We start from the raw sequence: 24,387 nt of genomic DNA, 5'->3' as shown, positions 1-24,387 counted from the left end.
TAAGGGCTCTGCCTCTGACACAGGAGACCAGGGTTCGAATCTTGGCTCTGTCTGTTCAGTAAGCCAGCACCTATTCAGTAGGAGACCTTAGGCAAGTCTTCCTAACGCTGCTACTGCCTATAGAGCGTGCCCTAGTGGCTGCAGTTCTGGCGCTTTGAGTCTGCCAGGAGAAAAGTGTGATATAAATGTTATTTGTCTTGTCTAATTTTTCTCTTGGATTGAGCATAAATGGTACATGCTAGACTAGTTTCAGCTAGTAGTGTTGGAGGTATAATGGATATGTTAGTTACCTACCATACACTGAGACCTGGGTTCAATCCCCAGCCACGGTATGTAAGCTGGCTTTTTAAATACTGTATTCCCTGGCAGAAGAGACCCTCCTCCCTCCGGTCGGAGGTAGAAGGGTAGAAGGGAGGAGGGAGGAGAAGCCTACAAGAGGCTAATTAAACTCTCCCTAGCAGAGTGTGTGTAGCAGCTGTCCCTTAACTAATTAGTATAGGCAGATGAGTGAGTCGAATGGCTCAAGGACCTTGCTTTGTATAAGGGGGGTGGGGCTCCACCAGTGAGTGTAGTCTGATTGGCAACAATGTGCCTGCTGACTGTGATGTAGAGGGTCAAAGTTTTGCTCAATAGAGCATTATGGGGCGAATCGAACTTCCGGGAAAGTTCGCCTTTGGCAGGCGAACGCGAACCACCGAAGTTCGCCGGGAACCGTTCGCCGGCGAACCATTCGGGACATCTCTAGTTCTTACTTCATGCAAAAACATCAAGATTTCACTGTGTTATTCAAAGACTCGTACCAACACTTTTCCACGACTAAGCCAACGAACCTCTGTATAAAATAGCAAACAATCATAATCACTGCCCATTTCATTGCAAAGTTGCTTGAACAGACTTGTGTTCAAGGCACTAGATTTCACATAATTTACAATTTGAACCATTGAATGGAAAATTTATTTTAGTTTTATAGGTATGTTTTTCACAGCCAAGCTTTCCCTGTGAATTAGACACTGGCTACTAGTGCAAGAAGGGTGGGCAACTGTCTTAATTCTTGTAACTACTCCAGAAATAGGACCCTGCATCAGACCTACGTTACCTAATCCACCGCTGCGCACTGTGTCCTTTGATCTCCTCCTCGTTCATGCAGCCGAGCATTCTATAGCGTCTCTCATGCTTCCAGTACCATTAGACATCGGGAGTCACATGGTACTGAAACGGGAGAGACGCTAAAGTATGCTCGCCGGCATGAACGAGGAGGAGATCAAAGGACACAGCGCGCAGTGGTGGATTAGGTAACGTACATCAGCTCTGCTACACTGTTTTCACTGAACACGGGGGAGAGAGGCAGCCACACGGGGAGAGAGCGGAAGGCACTGCAGCTGCTGGGAGGGGGAGTTTGTAGGGAAAACTGACCATAGTACTCGATGCCTAGATATGTGCATATATCCGCTCTGCATATGTGAGATGCTGCCAGGATGGGAGGAGAGAACTAGGGTGCATAAAGAGAATGCTGGGTTATATTGGGAGGCTGCAAGGAGTGTTTAGGTAGGGGTAAATGTGATGTGTGGAAAAAATGCCAAATGCCCATGAATGGTTGTTTTTGAAAAGCCTTCTAATATGGAACTTCCTTCTCTAGTCAGCAGTCAGTAATTATGTATTTTTTTTTCCTGGTCCCATTACAGTAATGAGCTTGAGCATCAGAGTGCAGAAAAAAATGAGTTGAACAGTGAAAAGCTGAAGCAGCACCTGAGGACCAGGAGGAGTTAATGTCTGCTGAGTTTTATGCACTACAGCCATTAACTTCTCCTGTTCCCCAAGTGCAGGCATTACTTCTCCTGGACCCCAAGTGCAGAGCCAGTAACCCCTCCTAGTCACCACCTACAGCCACCAACTTTCCTAGGCCGACTTATACTCGAGACTTTGAAAAATACCAGCTTTTGGGGATCAAATTTGGGGGTCGACTTATACACGGGATCGACTTGTATTCGAGTATATACGGTATATCTGGATGAGTTTTTTCAAAATGTCTTTTCAGCATGCTGGGCTTCATGGAGTTTTTACTAAGTTTTTGTTCACAAACTAAGCATACTGAAATTTGATTTGCTTCTCCACCACAATAATAGAACCCATATTTCAAATACTCATCATGATAATATTGTTTTTTTGTTTGACCAGCCTCTACTGAAGAACGAGATGTGGAGGATTTGGATGTCATTGTTGACAGATTATCATCACAGTCCTCACATAACCTCTCATTTTCTTGACAGTTTTGCTCCCTCTGACATCCCTCATTTGTTTCGGAAGAATCACTCTTCCTTCCTCTTATTACAAATTTATCCATGATATCCAAACTAATGATTAACTAAAATCCCACAGAATAAAATGTTCAAAGTGACTGATCAAGAAAGTGACCTCTTAATGATGTACTACTATTGTACTTTAATTTTAGATTGCAGTATATTAGTATTTTGTCTTTGTGGATTTTGTTTGTGGATGAATGTAAAAAAAGGACAGTACCCAAAATATGTTCTTATCAGTAGTCACACTATAACAGCACACGCAATAAAAAAAGATTGAAAAAATAACTAATTGTACAGTTTTTTTTTTCACGTTTGCGGTGATGCGCTGGGCAGGAGTGACAATACGATTGCCTTGCACTAGTCACGCAGTATAACAGCACACACAATGAAGATCTATGGGCCTCAGCAAGGTAAAAGATTGAAAAATAAAATAATTGTACACGTTTTTTTTTTCACGCATGTGGTGATGCGCTGGGCAGGAGTGACAGTACGATTGCTTTGCACTAGTCACGCAGTATAACAGCACACACAATGAAAATCTATGGGCCTCAGCAAGGAAAAAGATTGAAAAACAAAGAACTTTGTTTTTTACACCACCACCACCAGCCTACCTATCCACTTAATATTAACACCCCTCCTTCTCCTAATAATAGCTTTTAGAAAAGCTTTTGGGATCAGTATTTAGGTGAAACTCAGAGAAAATTGCTAGGGTGTGTATATTAATACATTACCAAATCCAACACACGCCATACAATCGTTAGTAGAAATTGAAGAGAAATATCTGGCATTACGGATCGATTTAAATAGAAAAAAACGGGAAATCCGATCGGATTTCGATTTTTCGAGAGATACGATCGTTTTTACCGAATCACTGTAAAATCGGATAATTTTATTGTATCGTGTGTGGCAACCTTTACAGTGATCTACAATGTGAGAGCTCCCTCTCACACATCCAGCCACATGCAGCAACAGTCTGCAAATGGCACTGGACGGAAGAGCCTCTGCCAACTCCTTTGCCTTCCCCTCCCCTTCCCATGGCCTGCTCCTGTATTCCTGGCTACAGGAAAATGGTGGTCGGAGCAGATCTATCTCTATCCAACCATCCCCACTTCCCCCACAAAAACTCGATCACACTTGCTTCACCCCATGACCGACCGCCCCCCCCCCCCCCACCCAGCGCTGTCAGTTCATAATTGAATTATTAAATGTCCCTGTAGCGCCGCTATGCCCAATTTACAGGCGCTCGGGCGGGGGATGTGTGCCTAGCTCTCTGAGTGGCCCAAATACTGTCTGTTACAGCAGCAGCTCCGATTGGCCGCGATGGTGGTGCGCTCGTTGCTGTGACAGACAGCATTTGGGCCAATCAGAGAGCTAGGCACACATCTCCCACACAAGCGCTGGCTCCCATTAAAGAGCCGGGTCGTATGGATCTCAAACGGCTCTTCAGACGGCTCGTACGGCTCCTCTGATTCGCGTCAAAGAACTGGCTCTTAGAGCCAGCTTGTACGCGATACGGGGGAGATTAATTTTAGCCGATGCAGCGGTTCTCCGCTATTTTGTCCGCGGCCCCTGGGGGACCCCCTGACAGATACTGATGTACCCCCAGGGGTACGCGAACCCCATGTTGAGAACCACTGGCATAGAGATTATTACCATGCACTGCTGTCATGAATTAAACTTAGGGAATCAACCCCATACTGTGGCAATTCTACCAGTACTAACACTGAGGAGGCATCACCCTTTAACCTATAGTGCCATGTGGGTTACTGGCATAAAGCATGCCTTGCAAATAACCTGCCATGTAACGTACTTGATGCTAATGAATTGATGGGCAGAGCTCCCTCAGCATTAGTACTACCTGCACATGGCAATCCTATGGCAGTTTAGTGAATAAGAGCCAATGTTTTTTTTTTGTTTTTTTTACAAAACAAAAAAAGGTTCTGCCCACATTGCTAGGAGAATCTTCAGCACTCTTCAGAACTAGAATCTTCAGAGCTCTGTTCTCCAGCTTTAGTAAACAAACACCATAGACTTGTATGTGTAAACTACAAAAATAGTTTTCTTTTTTTGGGGGGGGAGTGGCATCTGGGGTGTTATTAAAGTTTTGCTGTGTAATTACATGATTTGTAGTTAGGATCCCGTGCAAAATAGTTGTGAAATGTGACTGTAGTGTCTGTCTGTGCCAAGTACGCTCAGGTCTGACAATGAGTAAAGCAGTCAGTGGGTTACTTACCTGGTACAGCTGGAAGAGGTTACCACCTTCCTGTGCGAAAAAGCCATTGTCTGTACGATATCTCAGGATAGCTGCATTTCTCCATTGAGACACAGGGGTGTCGTTAGGAACGTGCCACACACTCAAATCTTTGGAAGTGATATCGTAATAACCAGGATTCTACAAGCAAATAGAAGATTAGCGTTAATTTGGAATACTCACTTCTGAAGTCATAAGCCTGATGGGGCAGGTTTCCTCTTCTACTCGTGTCAAGTTTTTGCAAATGCCTGTTTCCTTTGATTGTAATCTACACTCCTTACAGATGTACAGTACTGTGTGCTTCAGAAATAAAGGATAATAATAATAAGAGGCGCAGGCTGAGTCATAGACACCTGTTGCTTTATGCTCCATCCCCTATTGCCTGATGAAGCGGGGCCACGCCTGTGAAACGCATTGATATAAACCCTTTGGAGAGTATATAAATAAATTTGCTTGTTGATACTTGATATAATATCAACCTGTTTTTGTGTCTGCTTGGCCTTGGAGGAGGTAAGTCCACCACTGACTCCCCCATTTTTTTTTTAAGTTTTAGCTACTTTTATCCTTTTAGCGCCTCTGTTCATTCCCACAATGATAATAATAATGCTACTTTAAAGAGGAACTGCAGTGAAAATAACATAATGAATACAATTGATTATTGTTTACAATATTCATGTATAGATTTTTTTAGTCATTGTTTGGCCTTTGTAAAATCTTTCCTCACCCTGATTTACATTCTGAAATTTATAACAGGTGGAGACATCTTTGGTTCTGCCAGGTGATCTGTACAGAATGGGCCTGATTCACAAAGCAGTGCTAACAGTTAGCACGCTGGTGAAAAGCCCTTTATCATGCCTAAACTCAGTTTAGGCATGATACGTTTAGGTGTGATAAGTTTAGGTGTGATAAGTTTAGGCATGATAAGTTTAGGTGTGATAAGTTTAGGCATGATAAGTTTAAGCACCAACTGCGTTAGCACCGCAGTGCACAGCTGATCAAAAGTTTTGCGCTAGCAAAGTCTGGTGCACATCGCACAGAGTTTAATGGCGCTGCTTTGCATGCGGGACTTTGCACGCTATCTACACTTATCTAAACTTAGCATGCCTAAACTTATCACACCTAAACTTATCACACCTAAACTTATCACGCCTAAACTGGCTTTTCACCAGCGTGGTGCAATGGTTATCACGCCTAAAGTCTCTAACTGGCTTAGCACCGCTTTGTGAATCGAGCCCAATGTGTGTTACTGAGAGTTCTATGCACAGAGGGAGATACTGCTTGCTCGGCAGTTGGAAAAAGCCATTATTTCCCTCAATGCAACAAGGTTCACAGACAGTAAACTGTCAGGGCCATGGTCATGAATCTCATGACATCACACTGTGGGAGGAGTTTCTCCACAATATCAGCCATTGAATATGATTACACACTCGGCTCCCATCCGTGCACAAGCAATGCTTTACTGCGCAGGTGCAAGTACAGCCTGCACAGTAACAGGGAGTCACTTGTGCAAGGCTTTTTCCTTTGTGCACAAGTGGCTCCATGCTACTGCCCAGGGGGGCGCCATACTTGCACCTGCTTGGAGCTGTATTCGCGCCTGCAAAAGTGCAATCACAAAGAAGAATGTGCTGGCCTGCCGCAGTAAAATCAAGGAACATCGGATAAGCCTGCGGATCATCCAGAGTCCTTACTTCTACCTTGGTAAGTATTGTATCTAACTGTATCATAAAAAGTCAAATTTAAATTACATACATATAAATACATTCCTCCCAGAGTAAAGCATTAAAATCTGACATCCGACTAGTCTAGCACCTCATGTGGGATTCTGAGAGTTTTCTTTACTTTCAAAAGCACTTATTGAACTTCAGTTGCCCAAACTGCCAAAACTGTGTGTGATCAACTAGGAAAGTTGCTTGACACATTTGTATAGATCCTTTCCAGGAAGTGCTTTTATAAGGAGTAAAGGAAATACTTAGATTCCCCCTGAGGAGATGAACTAGTCCAACATCTGTCAGATCAGTCACCTTTTACTAACTGTAAGTGACAGGATAAAGGTCATTTACAGTGCATTTCACTCTAGGAGAGATGTACATTTTATATGTATGTATTGCACATTTCCCACATAGTGATCATTCATCCCTAATATTTTTTTTAAATTAGTATGTATTAAAGGGGTATTAAACAGATAACATGACAGCACAATTAACAAGAAATAACTCCTTAGATGAGTACATATTGGGCAGGTGCCTGTTAATTTGGTCACAGTGTGATGCTATGGGTAACATTGTCAGCAATGAGCTTTTACCAATATTGTGCTACAGGTGTGCCTCTAGCCATTTTGTCACTCCTGCCAAGAAAACCTGTGGCGCTCCCCCCCCCCCCCCAAAAAAAAGAAATAATCGTAATGCGGCAGCGTTTCACACTAGAAAATAATCGTAATGCAGCAGCGTTTTAACAAAACATAATCGTAATGCGGAAGCGTTTCACCAGAAAATACATGTATTGCGGAAGCGTTTCACCAAAATAATTGTATTGTAGCAGCGTTTCACCCAAAAATAATCGTATTGCAGCAGCGGTTCACCCAAAAATAATCGTACTGTAGCAATGTTTCACCAGAAAATAATCATAATGCAGCAGTGTTTCACCAGAAATTACACAATGCGGGCAGTGTTTCACCATAAAATACACATAGGCAGGGCTCCACTTTCATGAGGCACAAAGGGGGACAGAAGGAGGCACAGGGGGACTGAATATGGCACACAGGGCGACATAGGGAGGCACAGGGAGACAGAAGGAGTCATGAGGGTCAGAAGAAGTCACAAAGGAGGACATAAGGAGGCACAAGGGAACAGAAGGAGGCACACAGGGGGACACAAGGAGGCACATGGGCAACAAAAGGAGGCACAATGGGGGACAGAATGAGACACAAAGGAGGACAGAAAGAGGTACACAGAGGTGCAGCGGGTGGTACAGGGGGACAGAAGAAGACATGAGGTCCAGAAGGAGGCACAGGGGGAGTGAAGGAGGCACACGAGGACAGAAGGAGGCCCAAGGGGGGGCAGATTGAGGCACAATGGGGACAGATTGAGGCACAATGTGGGACAGATTAAGGCACAAAGGGAGACAAAAGGAGGCACAGGAGGAAAGAAGGAGGCACAAAAAGCGGCAGAAGGAGGCATGGTGGGGGACAGAAAAAAACACAAAGGGAGGCACAGGGAGACAGTAAGAGGCACAAAGGGGAACAGAAGGATGCACAAAGGGGGACAGAAGGAGGCACAAAAGGGTGACAGAAAAAGGCAGAGGGGGATGTATGGGGGCACAGGGAGGCAGAAAGAGGCAGAGGGGGACAGACAAAGCCACAGGGAGACAGAAGAAGGTGCAAAGGGGCACAGAAGGAGGCACAAGGGGACAGAGGAAGGCACAGGGGGCAGAGGTAGCACATGGGGACTGAAGAAGCACATGGAGACAGAATGAGGCACAAAGGGAGACAGAAGGAGGCACATGAGGACAGAAGGAGGCAGTGTGGGACTGAAGGAGGAACAGGGGGACAGAGGTCAGGGATGCTCATCCGGATTTTGGATATCCGGGTAACTCGGATATCCGACCATTTTTACACTATCCGGCCGGATACGGATTCCGGATAGTTGAGCTGAAATCCGGATAGCTATCTGCAGATAGTCTCACGGCCGACCCGGATATCCGCGGATTTCTCAGATATCTGGATCCAAATTATCCGTTCGGTGGCAAAAAGGACCTCCTCCTCCTCCTCCTCTCTCTCTGGTCTTGCAGGGATTTGTAGTATGTCAAAAGCAAGCTCACATACCTTGGCCAGGAATCGAACCCAGGTCAACTGCATGGAGGCCAGCTATGCTCACCACTATACCACCAACCACACAAAGCAAAGGACAGCACTTTGAAGTCTGGAAGTTTCCAGGGCAAGGGTGGGAAGGATGAAAAGCTAGGTGGCCATGCAGCCATTCCTGCTAACCTAAAGCTTACTTATAGACAGTCATATGAGACACATGTCGGGTGCAGGGCTGTGTGGTGAGTGATCCCATAGACCGTCATACGAGACACATGCCGGGTGCAGGGCTGTGTGGTGAGTGATCCCATAGACCGTCATACGAGACACATGCCGGGTGCAGGGCTGTGTGGTGAGTGATCCTAAAGACAGTCATACGAGACACATGCCGGCTGCAGGGCTGTGTGGTGAGTGATCCTATAGACAGTCATATGAGACACATGCCGGGTGCAGGGCTGTGTGGTGAGTGATCCTATAGACAGTCATACGAGACACATGCCGGGTGCAGGGTTGTGTGGTGAGTGATCCTATAGACAGTCATACGAGACACATGCCGGCTGCAGGGCAGTGTGGTGAGTCAACACATTGGCTTAAGACTGTACCAAATCCAATGCTCCAATATGGGGAAGCTTTGCTGTTTGCTTTTTTTGTTTTGTTTTGTTTTTAAGTGTGGTGTCACAGTTCACTCATCTCTTCAACTACAACAAAGGCCCTGGAATAGCCTTAGCTACCGTAATATCTATGTTACAGCAGGGCCCTTATAACACTTTCTCTTACAGGGCTATGGAAACTCGGATATCCGACCCGGATCGGATATCTAGGTATCTGGATCCGAATTAGTTCCAGATAGTGAAAAGTGGTATCCGAGCATCACTGGCAGAGGTAGCACAGGGGGACAAAGAAAGGCACAAGGGGACATAAGAAGGCACAGGAGGAAAGAAAAAGGCAGAGGTGGCATGGGGGACTGAAGGAGGCATGAAGACAGAAGGAGGTACAAAGGGAGACAGAAGGCATAAAGAGAGACAGAAGGAGAAACAGGGGGTCAGACATGGCACAAGGCACTGAAGGAGACACAAAAGGGACAGAATGAGGCACAAATGGGGGGGGGGGGGGGTAGGATGTACAAGGCACAGAAGGACACAGTGGCAGCTGCCTCCAACTTACGCTAAGCAGAACACCCATGGGGACGGGGCTTAGTCAGGGGAGTGGCTTCTGTCAGGGGGCGTGGCTTAATCCAGCAACATGGCGCCCCCAGGACCAATGGCACTCCAGGCAATGGCCTTTACTGCCTATGCCTAGAGGCTCCCCTGTTGTGCTATCAGGTTTGTCCAAGGCCAGATTTATACTTGTTTTGACCCTAGGCCACGTATTTTATGTGCAGCAGCGCCCCTCCCATTCCATGTGTAGCCCCCTCTTCCATGTGTAGCCCCCTCTTCCATGTGTATCATCCTTGTATTGCAGATCCTCCCATTCCATGTGTAGCCCCCTCTTCCATGTGTATCATCCTTGTATTGCAGATCCTCCCATTCCATGTGTAGCCCCCTCTTCCATGTGTTTCATCCCTGTACTACAGATCCTCCCATTCCATGTGTTGCCCCCTCTTCCATGTGTTTCATCCCTGTACTGCAGACCCTCCCGCTCCATGTGCCGCTCCCTCTTCCATGTATATCATCCCTGTACTGCAGACCCTCCCACTCCATGTGCTGCCTCCTCTTCCATGTGTTTCATCCCTGTACTGCAGACCCTCCCGCTCCATGTGCCGCTCCCTCTTCCATGTATATCATCCCTGTACTGCAGACCCTCCCACTCCATGTGCTTCATATTGTTCCCAGGACAGGAAAAGTTAAGAAATTTCAGTTGTTATCTATGCAAAAGAGCTTCTGTGGCCTCAATTCACTAAGCTTTATCAAACACTTTATCAAACGTTTGATAATTTACCTCATGGGTAAAATCTAATTTTGAATTCACTAAGGTGATAAAGATTATTGAATGTTTTATCAATAAAACATTCAATAAATATATAACACCTTAGTGAATTCAAAATTAGATTTTACCCATGAGGTAAATTATCAAACGTTTGATAAAGTGTTTGATAAAGCTTAGTGAATTGAGGCCTGTGAGTTCTGCAACTTTATAAAGTCCTGGACAGCACTGTCTTTTAAAGCACTTATCTCAACTATCTCTCATTGTTTCTTCTTTGTTTATGGTTTTTCTGCAGAGAAAAGTTCAAAGGGTCAGTAGCCTGCTCTGTGAAATAATTTAAAATGCTGAGTGAATTGTGGAAATTGCAATTAATAGAGAATGATGCAATGTTATATTAAAAAAAAGCTATATACCTGAAAATAAAAATATGACACTATTTTCTTTGCTAGTAATGTTCTATTAATTATCCGTACAAACACAACCTTTTCATTATATCATAAGGTTTTTTTTGCTGTAGTGTCACTTTAAACAATATTCAGGTGACAGTGCCCAAACCATACACTGCATAGAAATGATAGCTAACACTCAGCTATACCGCCAAACTAAGCATCCAGTGTGGTGTAGAAGAAACTGTGCATAGGGGTTGGAGGTGGTGCCAAATAAAGACAAGCACCCCATGCACAAATAACCTGATGTGCGTAGTAGTAGTAGTAGTAGTAGTAGTAGTAGTAGTAGTAGTAGTAGTAGTAGTAGTAGTAGTAGTAGTAGTAGTAGAATATTTCTGCCTTGGACAATGTTTGCCATAAAAGTTTTTAAAAACTGCATGTTTACCTCTATCCCTTGCACTTTAGCTTTAAACTGAGCCATAAAAATGTCCTTAGCGCACTGTAATAAAAGTATAGCAAGTTTGTGAAACGGTGATCAAAACTAGGTTGCACCTTGTAATCGTCACTAGTGGCTCCATCTGCTAGCCAAAATGTGTAATAATTGGCCCAGGTGCCATCTCCTGCTGGGTTTAATGGATTGCTACCCTGCTGAGTGGACCAGCGATCTCCCACAGTGCATTTCCCATTCATGTTGTTCTCATGGACACTGGCCACCAATGTCCATCCTCCACCATTGGTTGTCATATCACAGAAGGTCTGATAGTTAATTCCATCAGCAGTGGTCAGTGTGTACATTCCATCTAAACAAAATTAAAAAATTTAGTCATGTTTCCAGCCTAGTACAACACATCTACAGTATATGATCATATGTGCTAATTAGCGGGAAATACCCATGAAGTTAAATTAAATAAAGGGGTAATTCACCTGTAGCATGCTTGTCTGAAGACTTGATTTCCTTGCAGCTCCTGTATCCTCCAGAGATATAGCCTGTGGGGGGACCGGAATTTAATATTGCACGATCTGCATGATTATTATACTGTTGTGTATCCTATAGAGCAGAGATGAGTTCTGAGTTCAGGTCCACTTTAAAGAGGTAAAGTAATGACATATAGTGGAATAGAATATTTTTTTCCAGGACACCCAAGTTTACATTAAATTGGTATGAAACTCAGCATTTCTTCTACGCTCTAACAGGTTTTTTTACAGCATAAAACCTGCTAACAGAAAAAAAATGGTAGCAGGACAGCATTCAAACAGTTAAACACACCACTTTCTGAATCTGAAGTTGAGGAAGTGATTACATTATCTTGTTTATGTTTCCTTATCAGCCGCCATTAGTAGACATTCCTGGGAACGAACACTTCCAATCCAGTGCAGGAGACTTGGGCACAGCCGCGCCAACATAAACCGTAATAGGAATTACGGCTATAGCAGCGCACAGTGAGTAACTTCAGCGCCGTCAGAAGACGCAGCTGAAGTCACTTATAAAACACTGTAATTCGGCCTCCAGCAATTGTTGGAAGCCAAATTATTTCATTCCCCACTATCCATGTCGACCTGGAGGGGGGATAGTATTTAGCATCACCGGGAGCAGCAGCAGGATAAGCCATACCGGCTGCATCCTACGCCCAAGTCTCCCGGCAGTGATTCCTCTCGTAAGCCCTGGGAATGCTTCAGCTGAATACCAGCAGAAAGTGTACATAGAAGACGAATTCGCACTTGCATACATTATAATATATAAATACAAATTTAACTGTTTGGAGCTGGTGTGTTAAACCAGTGTTTCTCAACATTTTATTGGTATGTACCCCTTTTAAAGCCCTGTACTCACCAAGTACCTCCTAGCATAGTAAACATTATCACAAGTACCCCTTGACAAATATATATGTAATTGTAGTACACTATAAGTGGTTCTAAACTATTTCAAGCATTTACTATTGCGTTTAATTAGTTAAAACACTAATTTGGTGTTGTTTAAATAAGATTTATCATTTTCTGAAACTCTAAATTTGTTATTCTTGGTTAAGTATATCAAGCCCGAGTACCCCCTGGAACCAACAGAAGTACCCCCTGGGGTACACGTACCACACGTTGAGAACCTAGGTGTTAAACAATATGCATCAGTGCCAATGCTAGCCCTCTGTTTTAGTTTTTTTTGTTTTTGCACAGACTTTAAAGTACACCTAAAGTGGGGATTGGAAAAAAGTTATATACTTACCTAAGTAGTTGGAAGCTTCTGGGTGGTCCAGAAGCTTCCAGGAACCTTGTAGAGCCCACTGTTCCAGTGCAGGCAGGGTCCTTCTTAACCTTCTAGTCATAATGCCAGCCATGGAAGAGCACATCCAGACTGGGCATGCATGAGTAAAGTCTGTGCATGCCCAGTATAATGTAGCTACTTGTGCACTACTTTTTTCCTCTGCGCACAAGCATTTTGTTCTACTGGCATGTGAAGACCTTACTTACGCATGCCCAGTCTGGAAGCTCTCATCCACTGATTCCTGATTAGCGGAAGCACAGTGGGCGGCATTGAAGGTGGAGATCTGTGATGACATGACACTGCCAGCGCTTGGAACGCATGCCTCCCTGCCGCCCCTGCACTTGCCGCCGGTAATCTATGGAGGGGGAGAGAGGCAGAAGGAGGGGTCCCAGGTTAGGGAGGGAGAGATATGTCCCCCCTCCCCACCGCTGCCCCCACTGCCCCTCCTTCTAGCTCTGCTTCCCCCCTCCTAGGGCATCTATACTGGGGCAACTGTACTAGCTATACTGGGGGCAACTAAACTAGCTATACTGGAGCAACTATACTAGCTATACTGGGGGCAACTATACTAGCTATACTGGGGCAACTATATTACCTACACTGAGGGCAACTATACTAGCTATATTGGAGACAACTATACTAGCTATACTGGGGCAGTGGCAGCGCCCCCTAAAATTCTCCAAGCACCCCTAAAGCACCCCCCAGCGTGTACTGACTTTCGGCATCTAATAGATGCCGTGTAAGTTCACTGACAGCAGCAGCCCGTAGCTCCAGCAGCGGCAGAGCAGGGCTACAGTAAAATGGCGTCTGAAGCCCTGCTCTGGAGATTTTTAGTCTGCAGTGCAGGGCTTCGGGCACCATTTTCCCATAGCCCTGCTCTCAGCGCGGGAGTTTCAGTTGCTGGCTGGCTGCAGAGGATCGTGGGAGCTGCGTGCCGGACGGAGGCCGGGACAGGAGGTCTGCTGCTGCTTCAGGTGAGTAAATTTTTTTTTTAAAATTTATATTAGCAGGTGTATCGACTGTTCTGGCCAGGTCTGCTACATGATTGAAGTGTTTTCTGGCCAGGTTGGCCACATGATTGCATGTATTTTCTGGTCATATCTTCCACATGATTGCATGTATTTTCTGGTCAGGTCTGCCACATAATTGCACGTATTTTCTGGTCAGGTCTGCCACATAATTGCACGCATTTTCTGGTCAAATCTTCCACATGATTGCATGTATTTTCTAGTCAAATCTTCCACATAATTGCATGTATTTTCTGGGCAAATCTTCCACATGATTGCATGTATTTTCAGGCTAAATCTGCCGGCATGATTGCATGTATTTTCTGGCCAGGTCTGCTACATAATTGCACGTATTTTCTGGTCAAATCTGCTGACATGATTGCATGTATTTTCTGGCCAGGTCTGCTACATGATTGAAGTGTTTTCTGGCCAGGTCTGCCACATGATTGCATGTATTTTTTGGTCAAATCTTCCACATGATTGCGTGTATTTTCAGGTCAAGTCTGCCAACATGATTGCATGTATTTTCTGGCCAGGTCTGCTTCATGATTGCATGTATTTTCTGGGCAAATCTGCCAACATGATTGCATGTATTTTCTGGGCAAACCTGCCAACATGATTGCATGTATTTTCTGGGCAAATCTGCTCACATTACATGTATTTTCTTGAGAAAACCTGCACAATTATGAGAATTTTCTGGGGAAAGGCTCACGAAAACTTGGGCCCACTGTCTTTGCGTGGACATTTTAAAGGGAACCTGAGGTAAGAATAATATTGAGGCTGCCATATTTATCTCCTTTTAAGCAATACCAGTTGCCTGGCTGCCATGCTGGTCCTCTGCCTCTAATTCTTTCAACCATAGACCCTGAACAAGCATGCAGCAGGTCAGGGGTTTCTGACCAGTGGCGTAGCAATGGGGATAGCCGCCATAGCTTTGCCTATCCCTACGCCACAGGGGCCCGTGCAGAATCACTTGACTTTTTTTTTACTCTTTCTCTTTTTTTTTAATGATGCCGTCCCGTCCGCCCCCCCCCCCCCTAATTTTAAAACAGCGGCGCACCGCCCTCCCCCGGCCCCCCTCCTCTGATAAGGTGGCTGGTGAGGAGGGGACCACGTGGCGGCGCATTGATCCTCCCTGGCTGCCGGGCCGACACTTACTGTATAGTTCCGGCCAGCCAGGGAGGCAGAAGGAGAAGACAGCAGGAGGAGTCAGAGAGTGACTCAGTCTCTCCGACAGTCAGACCTCGTGGTGACTGGCTGCCACCAGGAGCAGGAGGGAGCGGACCGAGGAGGAGAGCGGAGCAAGCTGGCAAGGCAGCTGCAGCCATTTGTAAATACTTTGTGCGCACTGCGGGTGCGGGGCGACGCGTGCCTCACTGGTGCCTGGTGCTGCTGCCTGCAGTGGACGGAGGTGGGTGATGGGGCCGGCCCGGGGGACTTGCTGCCTGCTGCTGCCACCCATACCTGGCCAGCGGGCGGCCATGATGCAACCTGGTGCTGGGGGGGATAGGGCAGGGGAGAGAGAGCGTTGCTGTTGCTGGCTGCTGGGGGGGGAGATAGTTGCTGGCAGGGGGGGTGGAGAGAGTTGCTGGCTGCTGTGGGGGGGATGGGAGAGAGAGTTGCTGCCTGTGTTGGGGGGACGGAATGGGGGAGAGAGTTGCTGGCTGCTGTGGGGGGGGATGGGGGGAGAGAGGTGCTGGCTGCTGTGGGGAGATGGGGGAGAGAAAGGTGCTGGCTGCTGTGGGTGGGGGATGAGGGAGAGAAAGGTGCTGGCTGCTGTGGGGGGGGGGGGGTGGGGAGAGAAAGGTGCTGGCTGCTGTGTGGGGGGATGGGGGAGAGAGAGGTGCTGGCTGCTGTGTGGGGGGATGGGGGAGAGAAAGGTGCTGGCTGCTGTGTGGGGGGATGGGGGAGAGAAAGGTGCGGGGGGAGAGAGGTGCTGGTTGCTGTGGGGGGGGGGGATGGGGGAGAGAGAGGTGCTGGTTGCTGTGGGGAGGGGGATGGGGAGAGAGAGTTGCTGGCTGCTGCCAACCGTCACCCATACCTGGCCAGCGGCCATGATGCTACATGTGCCTGGCTGCTGTGGGGGGGAATGGTTTATTTTCTGCGCACTTAACAATTATGTGAATGCTCCCCACATAACGATTATTTTCTCGTGGCTGCTCCCCACATAACGATTATTTTCTGGTGAATGCTCCCCACATAACCATTATTTTCTGGTGGCTGCTCCCCACATAACGATTATTTTCTGGTGGCTGCTCCCCACATAACGATTATTTTCTGGTGATTGCTCCCCACATAACAATTATTTTCTGGTGATTGCTCCCCACATAACGATTATTTTCTGGTGGCTGCTCCCCACATAACGATTATTTTCTGGTGGCTGCTCCCCACATAACGATTATTTTCTGGTGGCTGCTCCCCCCATAACGATTATTTTCTGGTGGCTGCTCCCCACATAACGATTATTTTCTGGTGATTGCTCCCAACATAACGATTATTTTCTGGTGACTGCTCCCCACATAACTATTATCTGGTGACTGCTCCCCACATAACGATTATTTTCTGGTGGCTGCTCCCCACATAACGATTATTTTCTGGTGACTGCTCCCCACATAACGATTATTTTCTGGTGACTGCTCCCCACATAACGATTATTTTCTGGTGACTGCTCCCCACATAACGATTATTGTCTGGTGACTGCTCCCCACATAACGATTATTTTCTGGTAATTTCTCCCAACATAACGATTATTTTCTGGTGACTGCTCCCCACATAACGATTATTTTCTGGTGACTGCTCCCCACATAACGAATATTGTCTGGTGACTGCTCCCCACATAACGATTATTTTCTGGTAATTGCTCCCAACATAACGATTATTTTCTGGTGACTGCTCCCCACATAACTATTATCTGGTGACTGCTCCCCACATAACGATTATTATCTGGTGACTGCTCCCCACATAACTATTATCTGGTGACTGCTCCCCACATAACGATTATTTTCTGGTGATTGCTCCCCACATAACGATTATTTTCTGGTGACTGCTCCCCACATGATTATTTTCTGGTGACTGCTCCCCACATAGCGATTATTTTCTGGTGACTGCTCCCCACATAGCGATTATTGTCTGGTGACTGCTCCCCACATAGCGATTATTGTCTGGTGACTACTCCCCACATAGCGATTATTGTCTGGTGACTGCTCCCCACATAGCGATTATTGTCTGGTGACTGCTCCCCACATAGCGATTATTGTCTGGTGACTGCTCCCCACATAACGATTATTTCTGGTGACTGCTCCCCACATAGCGATAATTTTCTGGAGAAATGTTTGGGTGGGAGGTCGAGAGGTGCGTTGGTTTGGAAGGTCGTTGGGGGGGAGGCGGCGGCTGTGTGTGTGGGGGGGGGGCATTCCCAAAATTTTCTATGGGGCCCAGTCATTTCTAGCTACGCCCTTGTTTTTGACAATTTTATCAGAACTGACAAGATTAGCTGCATGCTTGTTTCTGGTGTAATTCAGTTCACTACTGCAGCCAAATAGATCAGCAGGGCTCCCTATTGTTTATAAGGAAATAAATATGGCAGCCTCCATATCACTCTCATCCCAGGTTCACTTTGAATTACAGTTAGCTCCGCCCTCATCAATGCCCTAGGTACGCCACTGCCTCCAATACAGGGGACTATACTTCAGACCAGGTGTTTTTGTACCTATACCAGCTATGAGTGTTTTATGACCCTTGTGAGATGGTCCTCAAGCCTGTGAAGGGGAAAAAGGGGAGGCAAGGGAAGGGGTGTGAACATTTGTGAATAATAAATAAGATTAGGCAACGAGGGTTTAATAAAGCTTAGGAGGGGGCATGCTGATTTTCATAAAAAAAATAACTTTTTTTCCTACAATAGATGAACAAACATTGCAGGAGTGTTTTATAAACATTTATCCTGACAAAACAAGTGAGGGGAAATGTTAAAATAACATCCTTGCCTATAGTAAATCACATGCCAAGCAGCTTTCTCCCTGCTATTCAGTAGAGTAGCGATGTCCAGGAAATCATTCAGTGAATTCCTTAACAGCCATCGGGGTCTTGCACACACATGGCACGTGACATTTTTAAGTTAGTTGCACAATTGCCAATTTTTGTCAATCTTGTATTTACTGTATAATAATGAGGTAGGTGGTGGAATTCACACTACCCAAAAATACAAAAACGATGTGCCCGGCTTGTCCTGTAACACGATACGGGACTGACACAACAATATGTAAAGAGAAATGCCGGCACCATCCAATGTAATTATACTCTTTTATTTAGTAAGGGTATCAAACCTAATGGCAGCTATGTTTTGTAACAATGTTCCTTTTTCAATCATTTAAGTAGAATCTTGATGTTTATTGGGTGACTTTGAGTATAAATATAAGTGATGTTGTGTGTGTCATTAAGGGTACAGACAAGCTTGAGAAAGGAATGTTGTTCTGAAACGTTGCTGCCATTGGCCTCAATTAATAAAAGGCTGTACGATAAAAAAATCTGGACATTAAAATACCGCATTCAGTATTTTAGACTTTTGTGTGCTAATTCATAAAAATGTTCACAGCCGCGGTAGAAGTTTGGTAATTTACCAAAGCCCATTGATAAAAACCTGTTTGGTAACAGCTGAGCAGTGTGGAGTTGTCTCTGTTTTGTTACAGGCTGTTCCCTGCAATGAGGGCATTACAATAGTAAGAGGCATCCCAACATCCCTTTAGAGTGAACATGTTTGTTGTACTGCCTCTGCTCACTCTGAATAGTCTTTCTTAACATTTTATTTAATTGCCACAGCTTAGAAGAACTTCCAGGAAGCATTACACATGCCATGCTTAGGTGATTTCCCCACTTGCTCCTTCGCATCTTCAAACGGGAACCTAAATGGCTAAACGGCCAAAGGGCTCCAGGGGAAACCTATTTTGTTCTGTTTTCCCTGCTTGCTGCAATGGGATAGAAAAGCTTATTCCACCCGAGAAGCCTGTGCAACCTATCGGCATCCAATCAGCAGCAGGACTTGCAGGAGACATGGGGCTGTTTCTATTTGCTCTCTGCTCCTGTTAGTCATAACTCTCTCTGCTTCTGCGAGTCACGGCTGGCTTCCCACAGACTCGGACAGTCTCCGCACTATTTATGCCACACCAGAGGAGCCGGTAAAATTTCAGAGCTTTACGGCATGTTTTAATCTTTATGAATTGACATTTACTGACATGTGTTGAGGTATTTACCGCACAAGTCAGTAATTTACCTCACTGCTCAGTAATTTCAGCTTTTCAAGCGGTAACAGCCTTTATGAATTGACATTTTCCTAAGTGCTTGGTAAAGTCAGCTGTTTTCTGCATTCCCGAATAAGTAATGCTTTATGAATCAAGGCCATTATGTTTGATAACCTTAATGAAAAAAAAGCATAATTACATTGGATGGTGCCGTCATTTCTCTCTGCATTTTATTTTACAATAATGAATCACCCTCCCAATGTGTACTGTCTTTTGCTATAATCATTACGCAGGTGTATTGAAGTAATGTGACATAGCTTGTGGTTAGTGCTTTTGGTTATCTTTTATGAGTTTTCCACCTCTTATTTAAAAATGATGGAAAATTTGACCATAGATAGAAAGATAGACAGACAGACAGATACTCACCAGAATTTTCACCGTATTCACCAGCAAGTACCACGGAGAACACCAGGAAGAGGTGCAGGAACATTTTCTAATCAACAGATAGAGGAAAAAAAATGTAACTAAGAATATTAGCATATAATCTTATATACACTAATGACATTAATGACTATATTTGAACTTTCCAATTAACATATTTAAGGAAACCGGAAAAAAAAAGTATCCATACAAACTTAGGCTGGTAATGGGTAGGATGGAGGCGCCCAATGTGTGTTCTATTTTAGTATTTTTACATAGAAAAATTATTTAATAAAAAGAGAGGTAATTGCTTACCTCTCCAGAAGATATAGATACCAGTTCAACTGGAAAAAAGTTTTTATTCAAAAAGCAATCTGACAACTCGTTTCATGGGTCATGGCCCGCTTCCTCAGGTCAATACAAAATGCCTTGATAGCATAGAGGATAGAGTGTAGGCGCCTCTAAAGGCCGTTGGCTCCCTCACCGTCATCCCCGGCCACCTCAATCCTCCTCTGGCCATCCAGGTGTATCTATCAGTCACCACCTGACGCCGCGTACTGCGCATGCGCGGCCTGGCTGCACATGCGTGCCCCCATCACGCTCCCATCGCTGAGAGCATTCTGAACCAGAAAATTTCCCCAAAGGGAGTGGATATGCTGCCTTTGACACTGGAATATGTATCCTCATTATCCCCAACTCATTCCCATTCTTCTGACAACCATAAAACTTTTCAATTTACCAGAGCCTTTGTCATGGTGTCAGTTATCACAATAAGAGGAAGGGAACATCTCAATAATACCTAAAACTTAAAAACTGTTTGGCTGTACTGTGAAAAAAATATACATAAATCTAATAAAGGCTCCCAGTATAACGGGCATATAATACTCATAGTAGAATTTAGGTAATTTTACTGTTATTGTACTATCCCCGATTTTAGACACTAGAATATTGGTAATTATCCTGATATTCTACTACCCCTACTGTAACCCTATTCTCACACTTACCCTCCCCTATCTACGCCTAACTCTAACCTCCCACACCTACGGTATCGGTTGAAAAGGGCGCCCGAGCTGCCTGTATGAAAAGGGCGCCGCCATAGACATCAATGTTATTTCTGGAAATATGGGCTACAAGGAGTAGAAAAGGGCGCCCGAGTTTTGATATAGGCTACAAGCAGGCTCCCCTTTGTAGCCCATATTTTTTCCAGCTACAAGGTTTTCGGCTACAGTAAGGTGCCCCTTTATAGCCCATATTATTGCCTTTTTTTGTAGCCTATGTTTTTATATGGGCTACAAGTGCTGGAAGCCGAATTATTTCATTCCCCCACTATCCATGGCGGCCTGGAGGGGGAATAGTAATTTACATATCCCGGAGTTTTTTTGTAGCCGAAGTTTTTATATGGGCTACACCAGGCGCCTTTTTTGTAGCCAAAGTTTATATGGGCTACACCAGGCGCCTTTTTTGTAGCCGAAGTTGGTATATATGGGCTCCACCAGGCGCCCTTTTTTACCGGCGCCCTTTTCATATAGACCCCCACCTACTCCTAACACTTACCTCCCCACCTACTCCTAATACTAACCTCCCCCCACCTACTCCTAACACTAACCTCCCCCCACCCACTCCTAATACTAACCTCCCCCCACCTACTCCTAATACTAACCTCCCCCCACCTACTCCTAATACTAACCTCCCCCCACCTACTCCTAACACTAACTTTCCCCACCTACTCCTAACACTAACTTTCCCCACCTACTCCTAACACTAACCTCCCCCCACCTACTCCTAACACTAACTTTCCCAACCTACTCCTAACACTAACTTTCCCCACCTACTCCTAACACTAACCTCCCCCCACCTACTCCTAACACTAACCTTCCCCCACCTACTCCTAACACTAACCTCCCCCTACCTACTCCTAATATTAACCTCCCCCACCCACTCCTAATCCTAAACTCCCCCCACCCACTCCTAATACTAACCTCCCCCCACCTACTCCTAACACTAACCTCCCCCATCTACTCCTAATACTAACCTCCCCCACCTACTCCTAACACTGACCTTCCCCACCTACTCCTAACACTAACCTCCCCCCACCCACTCCTAATACTAACCTCCCCCCACCTACTTTTAATACTAACCTCCCCCCACCCACTCCTAATACTAACCTCCCCCCACCTACTCCAGTCCTAACACTAACCTCTCCCCACCTACTCATAACACGAACCTCCCTCCACCTACTCCTAACTCTAACCTCCCCTGCCTGCTCCTAACTATACCCTCCTCCCCTATCTTCGCCCAACAGTTTGCAAGTGCTGTGTAGCCAGCCAATCACCATGCGGCTTTGGTCCTATGTCACATGACAGGAATGGAAGCTGAATTGTGATTGGCTGGCAGCACAGCACTTGTGAACTGAAGAAAGATCTGTATTGCCATCAGGAGCAGGTAATGTATAATATTTTTGTCTGCTGCTGACCAGTGGCGTAACTAAGGAGCTGTAAGCCCCGATGTGAGTTTTACATTGGGGCCCCCAAGCGCTCTATACATAACAATTGATACGGCGCACCAAAACCTGCCAAGTATAACTACAGTGTCAGATGAGCAAGAAGGGGATGGGGAACTGTTTGTTAGTGATTACTACTATTCAAAGTATCTATAGAAGTGATTATTACCAGCACAGAACCAATAGAAAGCTAATACTGTAGTTGAGGGAGGGCCCTTCGGGGCCCCTCTGGCCCAAGGGCCCCGATGCAGTGGCTACCTCTTCACCTCTATTGCTACGCCCCTGCTGCTGACTACTCTACCTTCTGCTCTTAGGCTCCCCTGCTCCTGCCCCTGCTGGAACTGCAGAGGAAACACAGCTATACATAAGAATCCTAGGGCTTGATTTACTAAGCGGTGCTAACCTACTTAGCACGTCTAAAGTCTTTAGGCGTGCTAACCAGGGTGCTAAGTAGGTTAGCACCGGTTTTCTCAATCAGATCGCGCGCTAAGTACCGTGCGCAAAGTTTTGCGCGCGCTAAGTCCTATAGGCTTTAGTGGGCACTTCGCGCGGAGCGCCCTGCGCTCTGTGCAGTGCGCGCGCAAAACTTTGCGCGCGGTACTTTGCGCACGATCACTACTTCTCACATTTCAACTGAGTTTAGACGTGCTAAAGGCCAGTGCTAAAGTTAGCACCGTTTTGTAAACCGAGCCCCTAGAGTTTACAATGCACAGAACAGGTTTGAAGAGAATCTGGAACCAAGAGACAGACGTAGTAGTGATGATCCTAATCTAATTATGTTTAGGCAACATTTCCTGTACATTTTTGAAGTTATGGCCATTTGGACATTCAACTGATTTCATGTCGTAATTCGTAATTTAGCATAATTTTCACATAATTTTGTGCCGACTTTAGAGGTGAATAGCAAACCCCGCCCCTGCATGCTATTGTCACCAATACTGCTACATTTATTAAGGGGAATGGCGGCAATAAGGATTTTTAAAAATACTTTGACGTTTTTGACAAAATCGATTTTAAAAATGCAAAGGAAAAATGTTTTTAAAACTGTCACTTTTCTGAGTTTAAAAACCTTTTTTCCTTTGCCGTTTTAAAATCGATTTTCTTAAAAACTGCATGGTCTTTTTGAAAACATTTTTGACTTGTTCCCACTCTTCTCCATAATATACCTCGCAATTTTGGTGACAATGGCATGTATGGGGGCTTTGCTATTAACCGCTTTAAATTATGTGAAAATTACGCAATTTCTTGTAATTTCACATTACGATTTTGCATTGCAATTGCTAATTACGATGCCAGATTACGATTGTGCAAAATTTGTGCTCATCACTAAGCTGTAGTAAGACGACAGATGTAGGAAGACGAGACGAGTGAGAGATGCAGCTTACCAGCTCAGGAGGGCTTCTTCTCGCCGCTTCAGTTTTAGGCATTTGCGTTGTGTCCTTTTATAGGCTATAGCGTGGCTCCTCCAACCTGTCCAGCACCATTCCTTTGCTAGCCGCAAGAAGTAGTAACACTCGTTTGGCAGGGCTCTTATATTCACCTACACTTTGTATGGGTTATGTAAACCTGTCTAATTAAGCTTATGCTATACATTTTTTGAATTGTGCCTGAAGACTGATTGTGCTCTGAAAAGCCATAGCAATTCCAGGCATTTTTCTAAAGGCACTTTTCAATTTTCTCTTTATGGAGAAACATTTATTTTTATTCTGATGTTTGCAGCAGTAGTGCATTGTGCTGTGTTATCCATGCTTCTTTCTGAGTCTATAGAAATACAGAGTGATAATGAATCAAAATTGAGCTTCCATTAATACCTCCCTCCAGAGCCAGAACAAGGTCCTCCAGCACCCAAGGCTGAGACACCAAAGTGCTCCCCTCCATCCCTCCCACCCCAGCTGTCACACACTGATTGCTATTAGACTAAGAGGTGTCCCAGGGCCCCCCAACACCTTAATCTCTAGTTATCCGGCTTGCAGTCACTGCCATGCAGGGCCGGATTTCTGGCAAGGCCACATAGGCCATGGCCTAGGGCACTAGAAATATAGGGGCGGCACATTGAGGGGCAGTAAAGCTGTTCTATGCAGCCATTCCTATCTACAAGGACAGCTTTAACCTTTGAACTCTCTGTCCTGTACTTGTGTCATTCCAGCAAGACCTGTAAGCTCTATCATGCAGGTACACATCAGCCTAACTGGGTCCATCATTAACGAAATGGCAAGCATAAAATAAAAGTTCTTAAGGAAAACATAACTTTTAATCTATATGCATATTACTAAAATAGCTATTGTCTGTGAATCCAATGATGGAAAGTAA

At 45.2% G+C, this 24,387-nt stretch overlaps 1 protein-coding gene across 1 annotated transcript in view; it reads right to left on the bottom strand.

Moving 5' to 3' along the window:
* Positions 1 to 23,560, bottom strand: part of LOC137536237 (intelectin-1-like) — a 36,210-nt gene extending 12,650 nt beyond the window's left edge. Inside the window, exons 1-5 of the mRNA XM_068258360.1 lie at positions 23,463 to 23,560; positions 19,584 to 19,650; positions 11,584 to 11,646; positions 11,212 to 11,459; positions 4,534 to 4,692 (exon numbers count right to left, since the gene is read on the bottom strand). Of these exons, the coding sequence (XP_068114461.1) occupies positions 4,534 to 4,692; positions 11,212 to 11,459; positions 11,584 to 11,646; positions 19,584 to 19,650; positions 23,463 to 23,504 (579 nt within the window). The 5' untranslated portion in view covers positions 23,505 to 23,560. The remainder of the gene's footprint in view (positions 1 to 4,533; positions 4,693 to 11,211; positions 11,460 to 11,583; positions 11,647 to 19,583; positions 19,651 to 23,462) is intronic.
* Between the last annotated feature and the right edge of the window lie 827 nt (positions 23,561 to 24,387).

Source organism: Hyperolius riggenbachi, chromosome 10, assembly GCF_040937935.1.
Source record: "Hyperolius riggenbachi isolate aHypRig1 chromosome 10, aHypRig1.pri, whole genome shotgun sequence".
In the NCBI taxonomy this organism is placed as follows: Eukaryota; Metazoa; Chordata; class Amphibia; order Anura; family Hyperoliidae; genus Hyperolius; species Hyperolius riggenbachi.
This window is presented reverse-complemented; position numbering and strand designations above follow the sequence as displayed.